At 54.0% G+C, this 21,374-nt stretch overlaps 2 protein-coding genes across 4 annotated transcripts; one reads left to right on the top strand and one right to left on the bottom strand.

The window, feature by feature from the left end:
• The first annotated feature begins 1,916 nt into the window (after positions 1 to 1,916).
• On the top strand, positions 1,917 to 8,997 carry SHFL (shiftless antiviral inhibitor of ribosomal frameshifting). 2 transcript variants are annotated; one of them, XM_023194194.3, is made up of 8 exons: positions 1,917 to 2,240; positions 2,714 to 2,837; positions 3,039 to 3,088; positions 5,417 to 5,455; positions 5,657 to 5,806; positions 6,992 to 7,095; positions 7,326 to 7,372; positions 7,812 to 8,997. In XM_023194194.3, the coding sequence occupies exons 1-8, from the start codon at positions 2,220 to 2,222 to the stop codon at positions 8,042 to 8,044; spliced, it is 768 nt and encodes a 255-aa protein (XP_023049962.1). In that variant the 5' UTR covers positions 1,917 to 2,219; the 3' UTR covers positions 8,045 to 8,997. The 2 variants fall into 2 exon arrangements, with proteins under 2 accessions (XP_023049962.1, XP_023049961.1); XM_023194193.3 differs by having other exon boundaries at positions 7,218 to 7,372.
• ANGPTL6 (angiopoietin like 6) lies at positions 8,080 to 20,956 on the bottom strand. 2 transcript variants are annotated; one of them, XM_023194191.3, is made up of 7 exons: positions 20,294 to 20,956; positions 17,943 to 18,031; positions 11,717 to 12,308; positions 10,496 to 10,676; positions 9,441 to 9,628; positions 9,097 to 9,367; positions 8,080 to 8,522 (listed from the first exon to the last, which is right to left on the bottom strand). In XM_023194191.3, exons 1-7 carry the CDS (start codon positions 20,756 to 20,758, stop codon positions 8,332 to 8,334), a joined length of 1,977 nt encoding a protein of 658 aa, XP_023049959.2. In that variant the 5' UTR covers positions 20,759 to 20,956; the 3' UTR covers positions 8,080 to 8,331. The 2 variants fall into 2 exon arrangements, with proteins under 2 accessions (XP_023049959.2, XP_023049960.1); XM_023194192.2 differs by lacking the exons at positions 17,943 to 18,031; positions 20,294 to 20,956 and adding an exon at positions 17,026 to 17,077.
• Between the last annotated feature and the right edge of the window lie 418 nt (positions 20,957 to 21,374).

Genomic DNA, 21,374 nt, shown 5'->3' with positions numbered 1-21,374 from the left:
GGCTCACGCCTGTAATCCCAGCACTTTGGGAGGCAGAGGCGGGAGGATCACGAAGTCAAGAGTTCGAGACCAGCCTGACCAATATAGTGAAACCCCGTCTCTACCTAAAATACAAAAGTTAGCTGGGCGTAGTGGCGCATGCCTGTCATCCCAGCTACTTGGGAGGTTGGGGCAGCAGAATCAATTGAACCCGGGAGGCAGAGGTTGCAGTGAGCCGAGATGGCACCACTACATTCCTGGGCGACAGGGCGAGACTGTTCTCAAAAAAATAATAATAATAAATACAAATAAATAAATTAAAAAAAATATCCATCTTTGAGACCAGGAGTTTGAGACCAGCCTGTGCAATATAGTGAGACCCGTCTCTACAAAAAAAAAAAAAAAAAAAAAAAAATTGAAAATTAACCAGGCATAGTGGCATATGCCAGTAATCCCAGATACTTAAGAGGCTGAGGCAGGAGGATCGTTTGAGCCCAGGAGTTTGAGGCTGCAGTGAGCCATAATCAAACCACTGCACTCCAGCCTGGGCAACAGAGCAAAACCTTGTCTCAAAAGATAAATAAATAAATAAATATCCATCTGGGGGTGTGACTTTAACAGTTTTACCTATAGAGGTGTGCAATGGAGAAAAAAATTTAGAGTCGCCGGGCGCGGTGGCTCAAGCCTGTAATCCCGGCACTTTGGGAGGCCGAGACGGGCGGATCACGAGGTCAGGAGATCGAGACCATCCTGGCTAACACGGTGAAACCCCGTCTCTATTAAAAAATACAAAAAAAAAAAAACTAGCCGGGCGAGGTAGCGGGCGCCTGTAGTCCCAGCTACTCGGGAGGCTGAAGCAGGAGAATGGCATGAACCCAGGAGGTGGAGCTTGCAGTGAGCTGAGATCCGGCCACTGCACTCCAGCCTGGGCGACAGAGCAAGACTCCGTCTCAAAAACAAAAACACACACACACAAAAAAAGAACTTAGAGTCGTTGAACACAATGCTATTTTGCCCCTCAGAGAGTATCTGGCAGTCTCTGGAGACATTTTTCGTAGTCACAACAGGGAGAGTGGGGAGCCACTGGCATCTAGTAGGCAGTGGCCAGGGATGCTGTTAAATGTCCCCTAATACACAGGACAGTCCCCCACACAAAGAACCAGGCAGCCCAAAGTGTCAAGAGTGCTGGGCTTGGGAAGCCCTTGCCAGAAAGCCCCAGACTTAGTCTTGCTTTGGGGGCTCTGCACGGCTGCCTCATCTCCCCACTCTATTCGTCCCCGAGCTAAGACCTCCAATTTCGGTGACTGTACAAAGCATCCCCTCCTCCAATGAAGCAGCCATCCCTGTGTCCCCAGGCTGGGCCAGAGCCCCACCACCTAACGGCTCCCTGATGCGCCCTGTACTGGGTTAGAATTGTCCAGCCCACGGGGTTCTTAACCATTGCAGATTCCCTGGATCCCTGAGACAGCCGGATTCTACTGGGCAACTAGAGACCAAGAATCTGTATTTTTCTCAAGCACCGCTCCCCGCAACCACACACATTGCCTGCCCCTATCAAGGGCACACAGCAGGTGGCCCAGTGACTAGTTGAGTGCCTACTGCAAGCCAGGCGCTATTACGCGATCCACTCGGGAATCTTGGCACATACTCCACTCCATGGTGTAGACACCAGGATCCTCCCCATTTCACGGAGGAGTAAACTGAGGTTCAGAGAGGTGACCCCAGCTAGGACAGAGAATCAGGGCAGGAAAAGGGCCCAGGTCCTCATGAGCGCCAGACTCCCGGGGAAGGAGGGAGGACAGAGAGGAAGGAGGGTGATAAACTGGGGGAGCGCGCGCGCGGGGGGGGGGGGCGCGGGGCCTCGCCGCGGCCTTCCGATGCGGCCCCGCCCCCACGAGGGACGTGAAGACGCGGACCCCGCGCAGCGTGGGGACATGTGACCGACTGCAGAGGCCGCGCCGCCTCCCCCGCCCGAGGTCTGCGCGCTCCGCTGCAGGGTGCAGACCCGGGGCGCCCGCCTGGGTTTGGGGCGCAAGAGCAGAGGCGGAGCCAGGGCGGAGCCAGCGCGCCCGGTCCCCCCTGAATCGAAAGCGAAACAGGGGCCGGGGAGGAAGGGCGGAGCCGGCCCCGAGGCACCGCCCCCTGCCCTGCGCGGCTGCTGGACCGACGGGCGCGCCCAGGTAGGGGGGCGGCTGAACCGCGCAGTGCGGACCCTCGCGGGGACCTGCGCCGCCGCCACCATGTCTCAGGAAGGTGTGGAGGTAAGCGATGGCTACGGCTGAGCCGGGGGCAGACGCGACAGACTCCGAGGAGCGGCCGGGAGGCGCGGAGGGGGCTTCGCAGTTCCTGGGGACCCCCATCCTAGAACCCCAGATCCTTACCCCTGCCTGGCGCTCATCCCCCTTGAAAAGGAAAGTGACTCCCACGTTTCCCCAGAGCGAAATGAGGCCTCCCCGAGGAAAAGCGGGGGCTGTAGGGTCAAAGGTCAGAGGCCAGAGATAACCTGGCCGCCCCCCCACCTTAGGCTGGGTCGCTCGCCTCAGTCCGCGCCCTCCCACAACGCTCTGTGGGGACTTTGGCTTTTTCCAGGAAATGCCGTAGAGGGATGAAAGGGGGGGGGCGGCGGAGGCCAAAACCAAGGGTCAAGTTCAGGCCGGGAGAACGGTGCCTAGAGATGGGGGAGGGACGATCGCGCTTCCCCTTCGTCCACTGGAACCCCCTGTCCCCATCCCAGCTGGAGAAGAGCGTCCGGCGCCTCCGGGAGAAGTTTCATGGGAAGGTATCCTCCAAGAAGGCGGGGGCTCTGATGAGGAAATTCGGCAGCGACCACACGGGAGTGGGGCGCTCCATCGTGTACGGTGAGGCTGCGGGGGTCCCGGGCCTGGTGCGGGGACCGCGCGTGGGAGCGCCGAGGGGGCGTGGTCTAGGGAGAGGCGTTGAGATCACCCCCCCCCCCGGAGGTCCCAGCCTCGGGGAGGCTCTGCATCGCGGCTCTGGGTGGCCTGGAACTCCCACAGACCCTTCAAGGGCCCTTCTCTTATACGCACTCTCCCCCGCAGGGGTAAAGCAAAAAGATGGCCAAGAACTAAGTAACGATCTGGATGCCCAGGTAACCTGTCCCCTCCCCTCGCAAAGGACCAGGTCACGGGAGGGACAGCAAGAGGGGGGACCCGACTGGTTCATGGTGACTGACACTTCTCTGAAACAGGAGGGAGCAGGCATTGTTGGTCCGTAACTCATCACCCATTCTCACTTTTTCACCTCTCCATCGTTTGTCGGGCCAGGGAGCCTGCAAACAGTAGGCGCTCATTATGCGCTCATTGTATTCAAAGGGGGACAGCCATGAAACTAGGCAATGAAAGGAGTCAGGATTATTGCCATTGTAGAGGGGGCAGAGGTCAGAGAAGACTTCCTGGAGGAGGAGGTACCAAGTCTTAAAGGATGGAGAGGAGTGAGCTCTGGGAGGGGAAAGGGAAAGAAAGGCAGGGGTCTTAGGGTGTGGGAGGGAATGGCATGAGCAAAGGCTGGGAGGTGGGGAAGGGTTGTTAGTGGCAGTCTCTAGAAAGGCTGGGATGAGCAGGGGATTGGGGAGGAGAGAGAGGCAGGGGAACAGAACCCTTGTGTTGAATGAATGAATGGCTTTGAAGCACAGGTGCATCATGGCTACTTTGCTTCCTTGAAAGCTTTGGTGATGGGAACACTGTGGATTTCGCCTGCCTGAAAGGCTCAGTGTAGGGCTGTTACAGTATAATAGGCCTGGCACCATGGCTCACGCCTGCAATCCCAACACTCTGGGAGGCTAAGGCGGGCGGATCACCTGAGGTCGGGAGTTCGAGACCAGCCTGACTAACATGGAGAAACCCGTCTCTACTAAAAAATACAAAATTAGCTGGGCATGGTGGCGCATGCCTGTAATCCCAGCTACTCGGGAGGCTGAGGCAGGAAAATCGCTTGAACCTCGGAGGCAGAGGTTGCAGTGAGCCAAGATCACGCCATTGCACTCCAGCCTGGGCGACAAGAGCGAAACTCTGTCTCAAAAAAAAAAAAAAAGGCCAGGTGCGGTGGCTCATGCCTGTAATCCCAGCACTTTGGGAGGCCAAAGCGGGCGGATCACGAGGTCAGGAGATCAAGACCATCCTGGCTAACATGGTGAAACCCCATCTCTACTAAAAATACAAAACAACAACAACAACAATTAGCCAGGCATAGTGGCAGGCGCCTGTAGTCCCAGCTACTCAGGAGGCTGAGGCAGGAGAATGGCGTAAACCTGGGAGGCAGAGCTTGCAGTGAGCCAAGATCGCGCCACTGCACTTCAGCCTGGGCAACAGAGCAAGACTCCGTCTCAAAAACAAAACAAAACACAAACAAAAAAACCCAGAGTATAGTAAAACATGTATCATGGTCTACATTTATACATATAAAAGTATGATAAAAATGATAGCAGAGGGGCCGGGTGCGGTGGCTCACGCCTGTAATCCCAGCACTTTGGGAGGTTGAGGCTGGCAGATCACTTGAGGTCAGGAGCTCGAGATTAGCCTGGCCAACATAGTGAAACCCCATCTCTACTAAAAATACAAAAAATCAGCTGGGCGTGGTGGTGCATGCTTGTAATCCCAGCTACTTGGGAAACTGAGGCAGAAGAATCACTTGAACCTGGGAGGTGGAGGTTGCAGTCAGCCGAGATCATGCCATTGCACTCCAGCCTGGGCGACAAGAGCGAAACTCCATCTGAAAAATATAATAATAATAATAGCAGAGGGTAGCATTCATTGAGTATTTCCCATATGGCAAGACTCCAGGAATTGATTTATTTCATCTCCACAGTGACCCCAGGAGACAGGTCCTATTATTTATCCCCATTTCACAGACAAACTGAGGATGAAGTCACTTGCCAGGTTCACGAAGCAAGCAGGTGGCAGCTGCGATTTGAACCGTGGCCACCTGGAGTCAGAGCCTGGGCTGTAACATGCCTGTCAGTGGGAACCCAGGAGGCAGGGAGTGGCTTGCCCAAGTCCCCACAGCTGGAAGTGATAGAGCTGGGATTGGAACCCACATCTCTCTCAGTCCAGATCCCCACCACTTAGCCGAACACAACGTGGCCTCAAAGGGGCGATATTGTCACAACACCAACAAGCATGTGGCATTTGCAGGCAGGAAGTGAGTACGGGGGATCAGGCTGACCTCACTCAGGCAAGCCCTCCCCTAAGCCTCAGTTTCCCCATCTGAGCAATAAGGTAACAGGTGTGCCCACCTCTCAGGGCTGCTATGAGGACAACTGAGACCACACACCTGGCTCTCAATATGTGGGCAGTGCTCTGTGAGCTCCTGGCGAGCTAGGGGCACCCTATTCTCCTTGCGGCCGGGGCCCTCCTCCAGCAAACAGGTGGAAAGAGACCGGAGCCCCACCCGAGTTTCTGCCCCTGCTATCTCCACCCAGGATCCACCAGAAGATATGAAACAGGACCGGGACATTCAGGTGAGCTGGTGGCTAGGGCTTGAGATGGGGAAGTAGGGAGGGGGACATCTGCAGGCACGGAAGGATGTCCATTAGGGCAGGAGGGGAGATATTCACTGGGGCAGGAGGAGGACTCGGCTGTAGGGAGAGGAGGCTGATGCTTATGTTGGTGCAGAAGGGGTGACACCCTTCCACCTCATCCCCACCTGCCCCATTCCACAGGCAGTGGCGACCTCCCTCCTGCCGCTGACAGAAGCCAACCTACGCATGTTTCAACGCGCCCAGGATGACCTTATCCCTGCTGTGGACCGGCAGTTTGCCTGTTCCTCCTGCGACCACGTCTGGTGGCGCCGTGTGCCCCAGAGGAAGGAGGTAGTGACCCACAACTTAACCTTGACTTTGACTGTCCCGAACTCCACTCCTGACTCCCATCCTCAGTGACTGTACCTCTGACCTAAGGATTTCCATCACTGAGAGTCCAATCCCTGACATCCAAACTCAGAGCTCAGCCTTCATCTCCGATCCCAACCCCTGACCTTAAATGTGAGAAGCCCAATACCTCCTTACCCCAGAGCCTGACCCTTGACCCCACAATTGAACAGCTACTACAGAAATCAAGCCTGGCCAGGCGCAGTGGCTCATGGCTGCAATCTCAGTGCTTTGGGAGGCTAAGTGGGGAGGATTGCTTGAACCTAGGAGTCTGAGACCAGTCTGGGTGACAGGGTGAGACCCTGGCTCCAAAAAAAAAATTTTTTTTTAAGAGATGGGTCTCGCCCTGTCACCCAGGCTGGAGTACAGTGGCAGGATCATAGCTCACTGCAGCCTCCACCTCCTGGGCTCAGGTGATCCTCCCCACTCAGCCTCCCACGTAACTGAGACTACAGGCCTACACCACCACACTTGGCTAATTTTTGTATTTTGTGTGTGTGTGTAGATGGGGTTTTGCCATGTTGCCCAAGCTGGTCTCAAACTCCTGGGCTCAAGCAATCTACCGCCTCAGCCTCCCAAAGTGCTGGGATTACAGGCATGAGCCACTGCGTCTGGCAAAAAAAAATTTTTTAATTAGCTGGGAGTGGCGGTGTGTGCCTATGGTCCCAGCTACTCAGGAGGCTGAGGTGGGAGGACTGTTTGAACCTAGGAGGTCGAGGCTGCAGTAAGTCATGATCACAACACTGTATTGCAGCCTGGATGACAGAGTGAGACTCTGTCTCTGAAAAAAGAAAGAAAGAAAGAAAGAAAAGAAACCAAATCTGACCTCAAAAACACAGCCCCAAATCTGGCCTCTGAACCTCCTGACCAGTAGTTCGCTTCTGGTCAATGCTTAACTAGTTCTTGCAAAAGAGGCAGGAAGCCAAGATGTGTAGTGTTTGCCAATTTCTGTGGTGTAAGTATTCCCACCATGGTCAATATCAGGCTACCCATGTGAAGTCACTGACTGAGTTGGGTTGCTCAAGCTGAGGCCAGCCACTGCAGCACACTGCTAGCCCTGACCCTAACCTCAGACACCTCTGACAATCCTTGGTGCCCTCTCTGCACGCCCCTCCCCACCACCACCAGGTATCCCGGTGCCGGAAATGCCGGAAGCGCTACGAGCCAGTGCCAGCTGACAAGATGTGGGGCCTGGCTGAGTTCCACTGCCCGAAGTGTCGGCACAACTTCCGGTGAGGGCGCTGACCCCCCGCTCCCCCTCAGCCCTGCCCCACCCCAGCCCTGCCCCTCCCTGCCCCGGCCCCACCCTGGCCCAGCCTCGCCCTCGGACCCTCACAGCCCTGCCCGCCCCCAGGGGCTGGGCACAGATGGGGTCCCCGTCCCCCTGCTACGGGTGCGGCTTCCCCGTGTATCCAACACGGATCCTCCCCCCGCGCTGGGACCGGGACCCGGATCGCCGCAGCACCCACACTCATTCCTGCTCAGCCGCCGACTGCTACAACCGGCGAGGTGAGGCTTTTCTCCTCCAACATCCTGGGCAGTCTTTTTCCCCTTCGGTGCCTTTAAGTCCCCAAATCTCCACTCAGTCCACTTCGTCTCCCACAGCAGCAGCCACTGCTTCTACGTGGCCTCCATGGCCCCCCAGTCTCCGTGGTCTTGCCCACCAGGCTCTGAGGTTTCACCCCAGTGGCCCATGCCTGAGGGTCTCCATGGCCTCTGCCCCCATGGTCTCTGGGTTTGGGGCCCCTGTTTTGTCCCTTGTAATCTCAGGTGACCCCCATGTCCCCAGGTCTCCTGTATCTTCAACACCCCTGAATGTCCAGTTGTGCTGATCCCCATATACTGTGGCCTCAGCTCCTCCCTAGAGCCCCTCATGGCCTCAGCCCCCTCCTGCCCAAACTCTCATGGGACCTCGAGTCCCATGTCTGCAGCACCTCTCCCTCCCTAGAGCCCCACGTGCCTGGGACATCCTGTGCTCACCCCAAGAGCCGGAAGCAGAACCACCTGCCCAAAGTGCTCCACCCCAGCAACCCTCACATTAGCAGTGGCTCCACGGTGGCCACCTGCTTGAGCCAGGGCGGCCTCCTGGAAGACCTGGACAACCTCATCCTGGAGGACCTGAAGGAGGAGGAGGAGGAAGAGGAGGAGGCGGAGGACGAGGAGGGCGGGCCCAGGGAGTGACCCCTGCCAGGTGCAGATACAAACCAGACACGGTCTGTGGCTACTTTGTGTTATTATAAGATATGAGCTCAAACCGAGATATGAATGACCTTGGGGAGCCATCTGGGGCCAAGATATTGACGGGGGGGGATTCCTGGGTCCCATTTTCAGCACCCAGGGTCACAGATCCACAGTGGGAAGTTCTGTGGGACACATTGGCACTGAGCCACAAAGAAGGTGTGGCCAGGACAACTTGAGTTCCTGCTGACCAATGTCCCCTGGGGCCTAGGGGACAGAGGAACAGAGAGTCACAGCTTCAGGGGCCGAATGAGCATGGCGGCCTTCCTGAGAGAGTATGCTCCACCACGAAACTCAGCCCAGTAGACGCCATCCTGGTAGCGGCTTCGGTAGTGGCCGCCGTGGTGCCACACACCGTTGAGGTTGGAGTGGGCACAGGCATGGTACCACCAGCCTCCCCGCTGGTACAGGGCACAGTTACCTGAGGGGAGAGAGAGAGTCCATGTCCTCTCACCAGAATAAAAGTCTCTACCTGCACCTCACAGTGCAAGGCTTTTGCCAGGTATCCCCTGGCCCCTCCCATTCTTACTGAATACAAGCCCTGATCTTCCATCTCCTCAGCAAAAAAATAGGAGCCCTGGCCCCCCAACTTTCTTCGGAGTAATAGCCTTAATTCCTTCCCTATCTCCTTACCAAAGTACGAGTCACGCCTTTCCCACTTTTTCTGCAAACTAGGAGTATACCACTCATTCCTTTATCAAAGAAAAGAAAATTATCTACTTCCTTTCTAGAATAAGAGTACTAGCTCTCACCCGCTGCCCTTCACTTGAACAGGAGTCTTGATTCTTTTTTTGCCTCATCAGAGAAGGAATCTGGACTCCCCATACCCCCACCAGGATAAAAGTCCTGACCTTTGTTCTCTTGACAGAATAAAAGCTTGCTTAGCCTAATACTTACCAGAGGGGCGTCTTACCTAGCCTACCTCCTTTCATTCCCTCACCGGAACAGAAGTCCCGCCTCCCCTATCCTCCCACCAGAATAAGAGTTCTCCTTACCAGAATAGGAGTCTCGGTCCCTATCCACGGTGCTGAAGGGCTTGTCATTGTGCCAGGAAAGAGAGTCTCCAGCATCACCATGGTACTGGCCAAGCCGCAGGCGGTAGTGGTCGCTCTCAGGTTCCAGGGAGAAGCCATCATAGTGGGCACGTGCTCCACGGCCCCCCCAGTCTTCCAGGAGAACCAGCAGCTCATGGTCCCCACGGCTGGTCAGCTGATACACGGGTTCAAGGCCCAGCCAGTATTCTCCGTCTGGCCGCCCAAAGCCCGCCTGGCAGGGCAGGAAAGTCAGGAAGCCAGAACAGGCTCCCTTCCCTTCCCTGCCTCTGCCCACCTGTGCCCACCTTATAGTGCTGCCAGGTAGTGAAGAAGTTGACTGAACCATCTTGCCTCCGCTGGATCACAGTCCAGCCTCCACCCTCCAGCTGCTGCTCACACCATGCTGACACCACATGCCGGCCCACTCGCAGTTCATACACTCCACTCTGTTCATGGCCTGCCTGGCGGGCCTCTGCACAATCCTGCCATGGGCCTGTGGGCACAGGGATATATGGGAGGCACAGCCTGGGCTGACCAATCCCTTACTGGGGCAAGAGTCGAGATTCTCACAGGTCCCCTCACCAGAATAAGAGTCCTGCCTCTCCCACTTTTCTACCAGAGTCCTGCCTCTCCCATTTCCTCACCAGAATAAGAGGCCTGCCTCTCCCATTTCCTCACTAGAATTCGAGCCTCAATAGCCATTTCCTTACCTGAGTAAGAATCTGGGTCCCTTGTCTCTAAACCAGAGGAAATGTCAAGTCTGGGGTTCTTTTTTTTTTTATTTTTTATTTTTTGAGACAGAGTCTCGCTCTGTCGCCCAGGCTGGCGTGATCTCGGCTCACTGCAAGCTCTGCCTCCCAGGTTCATGCCATTCTCCTGTCTCAGCCTCCCGAGTAGCTGGGACCACCACGCCCAGATAATTTTTTGTATTTATAGTAGAGACGGGATTTCACCGTGTTAGCCAGGATGGTCTCGATCTCCTGACCTCATGATCTGCCCGCCTTGGCCTCCCAAAGTGTTGGGATTACAGGCATGAGACACTGCGCCCGGCCAAGTCTGGGGTTCTTAAACCCTGGTTTTTATGGTCTCCTCACCAGAATATAAGTCCTGAATATGGTACTCTGAACCAGTTGAAACTCTTACCAAAGTAGCAGTCCTAAATGTACAATTGCCTCACTAAAATAAGAGTCCCTCCTCTTCTATTTCTTGTTTCTCCTATTTTCACACCTTAGAAGTTTGGTCTTATTTTTAATCAGAATCATTTCTTCCGGTCCTCTCACGATGAGAGAAATTTGCCACTAAAATCCTGACTCCTCAATTTGCCTCTACCCACAATTCCTCAGCTCTGCTGTCGACTTACCCACAGGCTTGGTGGGGACAGCAGGTTGACCTGCAGGGATGGGAGAACCCAGGGGCTCCTGCTGTCTCTGGGTCTGGTCTCTCTGGGGCTCTGGGACTGGGTCCAGCGTCCTACTGGTGTCATTGGTGCTACCCACAAGACGGACCGGAACCACAGGCACCAGTGGGGGTGGTGGCAGGACCTGGGGTGACGGAGAAAGTCAGGTGTTATTGCACTAACCCTCAGGCCAGGAGGCCTGGTCTCAGGGGCAGAGATGGTGGATAAATCTCCCAGCTCCCAAATGACCTGGACATCTGGCAGTGGGGGTGTCCCAGCCCCAGGAATAATCCTCCCCAAAAGCTAAACAACTTGGCTTTAACGTGCAGACAGGTTGTGTGCGACGACCCACGCCTGTAATCCCAGTACTTTGGGAGGCCGAGGCGGGCAGATCACCTGAGGTCAGTAGTTCGAGACCAGCCTGACCAACATGGTGAAACCCTGTCTCTACTAAAAGTACAAAAAAAAAAAGTAACTGAGTGTGGTGGCTCACGCCTGTAATGCCAGCCACTCAGAAGGTTGAGGTAGGAGGATCGCTTCAACCTGGGAGGTGGAGGCTGCAGTGAGCCAAGATCACACCACTGCACTCCAGCCTGGGAGACAGAGCAAGACTCTATCTCAAAAATAAAATTAAAAAAATTAAGTGCAGACAGAGCTGGGCTTAAATACCGGTTCTTGGTGCTCGTGGCTTAATTAATCTGTGCCCCAGCCACCTTCTCTGTAAAGCAGGCATAATAAGAACACACCCAACAGTATCTTAAGTTACTGACTCCTCTCACCAACCCTGTAAGGTAGGGACTGTCACAGAGCAACATACTCTTATCCCAAACCCAGACCCGGACACGTTCCAGAATTCAGAATAACACGGCTGGATTTAGACACAGTGACACAGGGAGGGTTATGTATATGCATGTGCGTACAGAATATACATAACACTCCTAAAGAGGTTTTTGGTCTTTACGTGATAATGATATGCTTAATTATAGGATCCTATGACTATTCACATTAAGTGGATAAGTAAAGGCTATAAATAGCCACCAGTCACTTTTTGACCCAAATAAGTTACCAGAAGGGGCGAGTAGCAATCCGGTTTTCAGGGTTTTGCGGATCTCGGAACTGTGGATTGGGGTTGCAAAACGCCCATTTCACAGACAATGCTGCTATCCGGGGAGGCTGCGAGGTTACCTGCTGCTGCCCGCCCGCGCCTCCCGGGCACAGGCGCTCCAGGCGGGCGATGAGACTGCTCTGCTGGGTGACAAGCTGCGCCAGCTCGCGGAACTTGACGTCCAGCTGGTGGAAGCGGGCGGCGGCGCGCTGAGCCTCGGCGGACGCGTTGAGCACGCGCTCCCCGAGCAGCGCCAGCGCCGCGGCAGGATCCGCCCCCGGATCCGCCCCCGGACCCGCCCCGGGCCCCGCCTCGTGTTGCAGCTGCGCGCGCAACTGGCCCAGGCGCGCGCTCAGGCCGCGGCTCTCCTTGCGCAGCGCGCGCACTTCGCCGGCCACGGCGCCGTCGGCCGCCGCCAGCCTCTGCAGCTCGTGCAACAGCTCCTCGTGGCGGCCGACGCGCATGCGCAGCGCCGCCAGCTCGCTGGCGTTGGCGGCCTCGGGCGCCGCCCTTGTGGACGTTGGACCGCTCCAGCATACGGCGCCGGTGAACTTCTGCGGCGGCAGCACGAAGGTGTAGGTGCAGCGCGGGGCACCCTCCCGCGCCCACGACGCGCCCAGCAGGAGCAGCAGCTGCAGCGCACGCAGCCAGGGCCTCCCCATGGCGGCGGACCTGCAGGCAGAAGAGGAACGGGAGGAAGACGGGGTGCTGGGGCCCGGCCAGACCCCTCTGCTTCCACGGGGGATGCGCGTGTCTGCACCCGCGGTGTCCCGAGCCCATGATTCCCATCCCCATCTCATTCCCCCCCGCGGCTGGAGGGCCCCAGGGTGATCCCACTCTGGCTACAACACCGAGCTCCTGGCGCCCCGCGAGATAACGCATCTCAGGCATTCATTCAAGCTAGGCCGGCGCGGTGGCTCACGCCTGCAAACTCAGCACTTTGGGAGGTCGAGGCGAGAGGATCGCTTGAGACCAGGAGTTCGAGACCAGCCTGGCAACATGAGGAGACCCCTATCTCTACAAAAAAATTAAAAATTAGCCGGGCATGGTGGTGCCCACCTCTGGTCCCAGCTATTCGGGAGGCTGAGGCAGGACGATCACTTGAGCCCGGGAGTTCAAGGCTGCAGTAAGCCATGATCGCTCCCATGCACTCCAGCCTGGGCAACAAAGTGATACCCCATCTCAAAAATAAATAAATAAATAAAAACAAGCCTGATGTGGCAATTAAGGCTGGTAATTCCAGCCCTTTGGGAGGCCGAGGTGGGCTGAGCGCTTGAGCCTAGGAGTTGGAGACCAGCCTAGACAACAGAGAGAGACCCTGTCTATACAAAAAATACAAAAATTAGCTAGGCATGGTGGCAAGGGCTTGTCATCCCAAGATCGCCTGTGCCCAGGAATTCCAGGCTGCAGTGAGCTGTGATCACGCCACTGCACTCCAGCTTGGGCGACAGAGCGACTCTGTCTTAAAAAAAAAAAAAAAGTCACTAGGTACTATGCACAAATGTGTGCCAGCCCCCTTTCTAGGCACTGGAAATACATTTAGGAACAAAACAGACAAAAATCCCTCCCCCAGTGGCAAAACAAAACAAAACAAAAATACTGTATAGAATGAATAAATAGAGTATATTAGACAATGTTAAGTGTTAAAAATAATAGTAGGACTGGTGAGGCAGCTGAGGCCTGTGTTAAGGCGGGAAGACTGCTTGAGGCCATAAATTCAAGACCACACTCCAGACTGGGCAATGTATCCAGATCCTGTCTCTACAAAAAAAAAAAAGTAACTGCCAGTGCACAAAACCACATCTGGCTAATGTTTACATTTTCTGTAGAGTCAGGGTCTCGCTATGTTGCCCAGGCTGGTCTCCCCTGGCCTCAAGTGATCCACCTCTGCCTCCCAAAATGCTGAGATTACAGGTGTGACCCACCATGACCTGCTAATTTTTAAAATATTTTGTAAATCTGGGCTCAGTGGCTCACACCTGTAATCCCAGCGCTTTGGGAGGCAGAGGAGGGAGGATCAATTGAGGCCAGGAGTTTGAAGCTGCAGTGAGCTATGATCGCAGCATTGCACTCTCGCCTGGGGACAACAGAGCAAACCCTGTCTCTTAAAACAAGACAATAACAACAGCAAACTAGGTAAAGAATATGGAGGTCTGTGCAGGGGCAGCTTGAGAGGAGGGGATTCCCTAAAGGGAAAGCCTAGTGGAGGAGGTGATCTAAGCGCAACAGCTCTGAGACTGGACCCTGCCTGATGTATTAAAGCAACCTGGGAGAGGTTAAAGCAAAAGCAAAGGAAGGCCGAGTGCTGTGGCTCACGTCTGTAATCCCAGCAGTTTTGGAGGCCAAGGTGGATGGATCACCTGAGGTCAGGAATTCGAGACCAGCATGACCAACACAGTGAAACCCCGTCTCTACTGAAAATACAAAATTAGCTGGGTGTGGGGATACAGGCCTGTAATCTCAGCTACTTGGGAGGCTGAGGCAGGAGCATCACTTGAACCTGGGAGGTGGAGGTTGCAGTGCGCCAAGATCGCACCACTGCACTCCAGCCTGGGCAACAAGAGCGAAACTGTCTCAAAAAAAAAAAAAAAAAAAAAAGCAAAGGGAGCAGAGTGCAAGGAGATGAGATGGGTGAGGGAAACGTCTCACTAACTGCCTTCCCATCTGTTGGATATTGGAAACCCCAACTTCCACATCCTCAGACAAAACCCCAGCAGATCCAACCCATCTAAGCAGATCTAATCCATCAGCCAGACCTGTCTGCTCTTCTGTTTAGATCCTGAATTCCTCCACGTCCCCGCTACTCCCCGCTGCCCCCAGACCCTCCCTGAATTCCCAGCTCAAGACACCATCTGGATGACAGAAGCTGCCTCCCTGCTCTCTGTATTTCCATCCTCAACCCCAAGTCTAGTCTCCCCAACAGCAGCCAGAGGGCGCCTGTGAACATCTGAGTCAGTTCACATCCCTCCCTCCCTCCTCTGTCCTGAATCTTCCTTGGCTCCCACCTCCTTGAGAGGAAAAGCCCAAATCCACCCACCGTCCATAAAAACTTGCGCTATCTGCCATATCCCCTCCTGCCCTCACCTCCTCCCATGCACTTCCTCACTCAAAGCAAGTTCCAGCCTCAGGCCCTTTGTACCTGCTGTTTTTGCAGCCTGGAACATTGTTCACAATTTAACATCATTCCCTTCCTGTCCTTATTCAAGTCTCAGCAGCCCTCCTTGATCAGCAGATTTAGGGTTGTCCCTCCATATACAAGCGCTCGCTCTCTCGCTCTCTCTTCTCTCTCTCTCTCTCCCCGCCCCCCACCCCCCCCTTTTTTTTTTAGATGGAGTTTTGCTCTGCAGTCTCAGCTCACTGCAACCTCCGCCTCCCGGGTTCAAGCGATTCTTGTGCCTCAGCCTCCCAAGTAGCTGGGATCACAGGCACGCACCACCACACCCAACTAATTTTTGTATTTTTAGTAGAGACAGGGTGCCTGGTCAACATGGTGAAATCCCGTCTCTAGTAAAAATACAATTAGCTGGGCATGGTGGCATGGGCCTGTAATCCCAACTACTTGGGAGGCTGAGGCAGAAGAATGGATTGAACCTGGGAGGCAGAGGTGGCAGTGAGCTGAGACCATGCCACTGCCTTCTAGCCTGGGCAACCCAGTGAAACTCCATCTCAAAAAAAAGAAAAAAAAAAAAGACAGAGTCCTGCTGTGTTGCCCAGGCTAGAGTGCAGTGGAGCAATCATAGCTCACTGCAGCCTTCAACTCCTGCACTCAAGTGGTCCTCCTGCCTCAGCCTCCTGAGTAGTTGTAACTATAGGTGCACACCACCATGCCCAGCTACTTTTTTGTAGGGAGGGAGTCTCACTATGTTGCCCAGGCTAGTCTCCAACTCCTGGGCTCAAGTGATCTTCCCACCTTGGACTCCCAAAGTGCTGAAATTACAGGTGTAAGCGACCACAGTGGGCCTAAACCTACACTTCCTGATGCCTGTACAAGCACATATCCTGAGGGTCTCCATCTCACACACATATTGCCGCATTCATGCATTCAACCACAGGCGCCTTTGAGTTCCTATCATGTGCCAGATGCTGTTTTAGGCAATGAGGACACAACCTTAAACCAAACAGACAAAATTCCTGCCCTTACAAAGCTGACATTCAAGTTGGTAGAACAGAGAAGGAAGTCAAACAGTCGCTAGGTAGGTCAGAGGGTAATCGTGCTTAGGAGAAAAATGGAACAGGAAAGGGGGTGACAGTCCTGGGGTTGGGGGACATTTAACAGAGAAGTCAGGACTGGGTGTGGTGGCTCACGCCCACAATCCCAGCACTTTTGGGAGATGGAGGTGCCTGTAATCCTAGCACTTTGGGACGCTGAGGCGGGAGGATCACTTGAGGCCAGGAGTTTGAGACCAGCTTGGCTAACGTGGCAAAACCCTGTCTCTACTGAAAATACAAAAATTAGCCAGGCGTACTGGCACATGCCTGTAGTCTCAGCTACTCAGGAGGCTGAGGCACAAGAATCACTTGAACCTGGAAGACAGAGGTTGCAGTGAGCCATGATTGCGCCACTGCACTCCAGCCTGGGCAACAGAGCGAGACTCTGTCTCAAAAAAAATAAATAGGCCGGGCGCGGTGGCTCACGCCTGTAATCCCAGCACTTTGGGAGGCCGAGGCGGGCGGATCACAAGGTCAGGAGATCGAGACCACCGTGAAACCCCGTCTCTACTAAAAATACAAAAAATTAGCCAGGCGCTGTGGCGGGCGCCTGTAGTCCCAGCTACTCCGGAGGCTGAGGCAGAAGAATGGCGTGAACCCAGGAGGCGGAGCTTGCAGTGAGCCGAGATCGCGCCACTGCACTCCAGCCTGGTGGACAGAGTGAGACTCCGTCTCAAGAAAAAATAAATAAATAAATAAATAAACAAACAAATAAATAAATAAAAGAGAGGAGTCAGGAAAGGCCTCACAGAAGAAGTGACACTTGACTGGACACAGTGCCTCACGCCTGTAATTTCAGCACTTTGAGAGGCCAAGGCAGGAGGATTGCTTGAGCCCAGGAGTTTGAGACCAGCCTGGCTAACATGGTGAAAGCCCATTTCTACTAAATATAAAAATAAAAATAAAATAAAGAATGACATTTTTGCAAAGACCTGAAGGAAGAGAGAAGAGGAAGAGCATTTCAGGCAGAGGGAACAGCAGGTGCAAAGGCCCTGAGGTTGCACCCAAGAAATGGCAGAAAGGGGCCAGGCATGGTGGCTCATGCCTGTAATCCCAGCATTTTGGGAGGCTGAGGCGGGAGGATCACCTGAGGTCAGGAGTTCAAGACCAGTCTGACCAACATGGTGAAACCCCGTCTCTACTAAAAATACAAAAATTAGCTGGGCATGGTAATGCATACCTGTAAACCCAGCTATTACTCAGGAGGCTGAGGTGGGAGAATCGCTTGAACTCAGGAGGCACAGGTTGCAGTGAGCTGAGATCACACCATTGCACTCCAGCCTGGGCTACAGAGCAAGTCTGAAAAAATAAAAAATAATAAAATAATAAAAAAGGCCAGGTGTGGTGGCTCACGCCTGTAATCCCAGCCCTTCGGAAAGCCGAGGCAGGTGGTTCACGAGGTCAGGAGATCAAGATCATCCTGGCTAACACGGTGAAACCCCATCTCTACTAAAAATACAAAAAAAAAAAAAAAAAAATTATCCGGGCGTGGTGGCAGGCGCCTGTAGTCCCAGCTAATCGGGAGGCTGAGGCAGGAGAATGGCGTGAACCCAGGAGGCAGAGCTTGCAGTGAGCCGAGACTGTGCCACTGCACTCCAGCCCGGGCAACAGGGCGAGACTCTGGCTCAAAAAAAAAAAAAAAAAAAAAAAAAAGGAAATGGCAGAAAGGTCTATGAGGCCGGGACAGAGAGAGTAAGCGAGGGGGGAAGCAGGAGGAGGTAAGACGTGACAGGGCAAAGGGTGAAGGGTCCTGTGGGCCCGGAGGAGGACTTGGGTTTTACTCTGAGTCAGCTGGGAACCATGGAGGGTTCTGGGCTGGAGATGGCCACATTTACTTCTGGACTCAGACACCAAGCAGGGGCTCACAAGAGTCAGGGGCGGAGGGTCCTTTCTTTGTCCCCTGACCACTGACACGCCCCCACCCCCCACAACAGAGACTGACCAACCCCCCTGGAACTGGGACGTGTGTATAACACCCACTGCCTTTCACACTGTCAGCCTGGGGTGGCGGGGTGGCCTGGGGGCCCCTAAGCCAAGCTGTGGTCGGAGTTTCCCCACAATGAGGATCAGCCTCCACCTCCCTTCCCGCCCTCTCACCTCTCACGCCCAAGACCCTGAATCCAGCGAAGCTCACAGAACACACAAGAAGTCCAAGGAAGAGCCGAGGGTCCAGTGGGTCCTCTGAGCTAGAGAAGGATAGAGGGTGGTGGGACAGGACAGAGGAGGCTTAGTAACCACTCCCCAGCCCCCAGAGCCTGGGAGTGGAGCTGGGATGCTGGGCCCAGGAGCCCAAACTATAAATATTTAGCTTTTCCCGAATGAGAAATGAGACAGAATTGCCAGACCCCCCTGCCCAGGCCACCGGAGCCTGATAACACAGGTCAGTGTCCTGGACATCCCTCCCCTTCCCCCCCATCCTCCACTGCAGAGCCCGGAGTGTGGGAGCTACAGGCCCCGGGGCAGCCAGGCAGGATCCCAGCCCCAGACATGTACACACCACACATAGAACGAGGAACATCGCTGGGGACTCACTGTGTGCAGGGCTTGGTTCTAAACTCTCCACACCTTTTATGTATTTGATCCTCACAACCTGAGCTGGATTCTGTATGTACCCTCATTTTACGGCAGGGAAAACTGAGGCTCAGAGAGGGTAAGCGACTTGCCTGCAGTCACACAGCCAAAAAGAGACCAGGACGGGAGCCATTCGAGGTAGCCTGACTCAGAAACTCACACATGTACACCACAGCAGTCACACACATATGGGCACATAACAGAGCGGACACAAAGACACACACACACTGGCATGCACGCACACATGCAAAAGTCTGGGTGCAGTGGCTCATGCCCGAAATGCCAGCACTTTGGGAGGCCAAGGCGGGTGGATTACCCGAGGTTAGGAGTTTGAAACCATCCTGGCCAACATGGTAAAACCTCGCCTCTACTAAAAATATAAAAATTGGCTGGGCATGGTGGTGTGCGCCAGTAATCCCAACTACTCTGGAGGCTGAGGCAGGAGAATCACTTGAAGGCAGGAGAGTCACTTGAACCCGGGAGGCGGAGGTTGCAGTGAGCCAAGATGGAACACCACACACACTCCAGCCTGGGCGACAACACTGAAACTCCATCTCAAAGTAATAACAATGATGATAATAAATTGAAGAATTAATAAATTAAAATAAAAAATAGATATAAAAGACAGCTGGAAATTTTTAAATTGTGGTAGAAGCAATATATTCTTAAAGTGAAAACCTTACCTCAGTTACATGTGATTTATGTTTTCTGGATTAATCTGGATTTTGTAATTATAAATAAAAATGTGCCGGGCGCGGTGGCTCAAGCCTGTAATCCCAGCACTTTGGGAGGCCGAGACGGGCGGATCACGAGGTCAGGAGATCGAGACCATCCTGGCTAACACGGTGAAACCCCGTCTCTACTAAAAAATACAAAAAGCTAGCCGGGCAAGGTGGCTGGTGCCCGTAGTCCCAGCTACTCGGGAGGCTGAGGCAGGAGAATGGCGTAAACCCGGGAGGCGGAGCTTGCAGTGAGCTGAGATCCGGCCACTGCACTCCAGCCCGGGCGACAGAGCAAGACTCCGTCTCAAAAAAAAAAAAAAAAGAAAAGAAAATAATACAAGTCAGTATAATAGAGAAGCATTCACATATTCAACACTGTGAGAGAAAACGCCAGAGACTTTGGATTTGATAATTGATCTGATATGCTGCACAGTATTCATATGTACAGTGATAGTTATCTTTCTTTGGGTATTTTGTGTATGTGTGTGTGTGTGTGTGTGTAGTTTTATGCAGTAAGTTCCATGTAGTGCTGGCACTTATTTAATTAACTATTCATGATTTTGTTAATACCTTGTTATAGAATTCAGGCATGTATTTTCAGCATAAGAAGCCAAACACACCAGCTTGTCATTGGAGAGAATTTAAGTGAGAAAAACATTCAGGAATCAGAGCTTTAACATGTTAAAGTTAGTGCTAACCATTGTCATATTGGATCTGAACCTATCCTAATATATAGCCATAAAGCTTGACTTTTGCATTGGAACTATGCTTTCATAAATAAAGGATATCTCATTGATTTAAAAAAAAGACACAGCTGGAAAGATAACACAGTTTCAGGCAACAACTGTATGTTCCAAATATGGTCACACACACATCTGGTCACACAACTTAAAGGGAAATGGGGGTGGGCTGAGTGAGTATTTATCGTGTGTCAGGCTTTCCACACCCTGCTTCTTGTGATCACACAGTAGTGCACAGATACAAAACAGGTCCGCACAGGTGACACCTGGAAACCTATCCACCACATCACAGAGGTCACCGTCTGTCTCTCCCACACACTCGTTCACATTTTCACACAAGTCAAATCACACAAGACGGAACTGGGGGAAGTAACCATGCAGTGCAGTCATTTCCCAGGGGTACAAAGAAACTCACGTAGAGCCCCGCAGAGCCCAGGCCCAGGGTCTGAGACCTGTCCGAAGGCCCCACCGACGACCAGCCACACGCTGTGAGAGCCGCCTCCTTCCCCCGGTCCGCACCGTCCTGAGCTCCCGAGTAACTCGAGTGGACTCCAGGGTTGAAAGAGGAAATGGTCGTCTCAGATCTTAGAGAGGCTGCCAGGCTGGGCTCTGGGCCTGGGCTGGGGCCCCCACACTGGGCCCCTCGGCCCCCCACCCTCAGCCCCTTCTGGCTTCCCCATTGGCAGTAGAGAGGCAGGGAACTCCGGAAGTCACAGAGAGGGGCTGAAGAAGACAGAGTCGGACAGATGGAGATGGGAGAGACATAGGGAGATGGCAGAGATAGGGAGAGACGGGGAGATGGGGAGACACACAGGCAGGCAGATGAGAAGAAACAGGAATGGGACCAGACACAGAGAAACGAAACTTCTTTAGTTTCCATCTTTAGTTATAAATGATGAAAGAGACAACTAATGACAGAGACAACGTTGCAAGAGGGAGACAGAGACGGGGGAAGACGAAGGGGAGGGGAGACACATCTGGGGGAGAGGAGGAAGAATTGGGGTGCCAGAGAGAGCAAGGAGGGAGAGGAGGCCGATGGGGGAGGGGAGAGCAATGCTCAGCCCAGTGAGGGGGTGTCCCTTCCCCCTACTGCAAGGTTTTGGGGAAGACGCCAGAGGCCTGAGGCCAAGACTGAGGCTTTGAGCGGAAAGAAGGAGGGGGCGAGTTATTCATGAAGCGCCCGCCTTGCCCTGAGTTTCCAGAGGGTGATGTGGAGTTTCCATCCCTCAGCCCGTCTGCAGACAGGGGTACCCGGGGAGGACAGCTGGTCCAGAGGAGCTGCGGGACAAAAATGAATGATTGCCACAGTCATTCCCTCCAGTGGCTTCTCCCCAAGTACGTGGCGCCAGAGCGCCCAACATTGTGCGTACATGATCGCTCCTAATTCGTGAGCCCGGGGGACATTATCATCCTTACTTTGGGAGGAGCCTCGGAATGCAGAAAGTGGTTTTAGCCCAGCTGGAGGAAATGGGCCGAAGCGGGATTCGAACCGGCGG

The sequence above is a fragment of the Piliocolobus tephrosceles genome, chromosome 21 (genome assembly GCF_002776525.5).
Source record: "Piliocolobus tephrosceles isolate RC106 chromosome 21, ASM277652v3, whole genome shotgun sequence".
Taxonomy (NCBI): domain Eukaryota; kingdom Metazoa; phylum Chordata; class Mammalia; order Primates; family Cercopithecidae; genus Piliocolobus; species Piliocolobus tephrosceles.
Note: the sequence above shows the minus strand (reverse complement) of the source record. Positions and strands in the feature narration are given on the sequence as shown.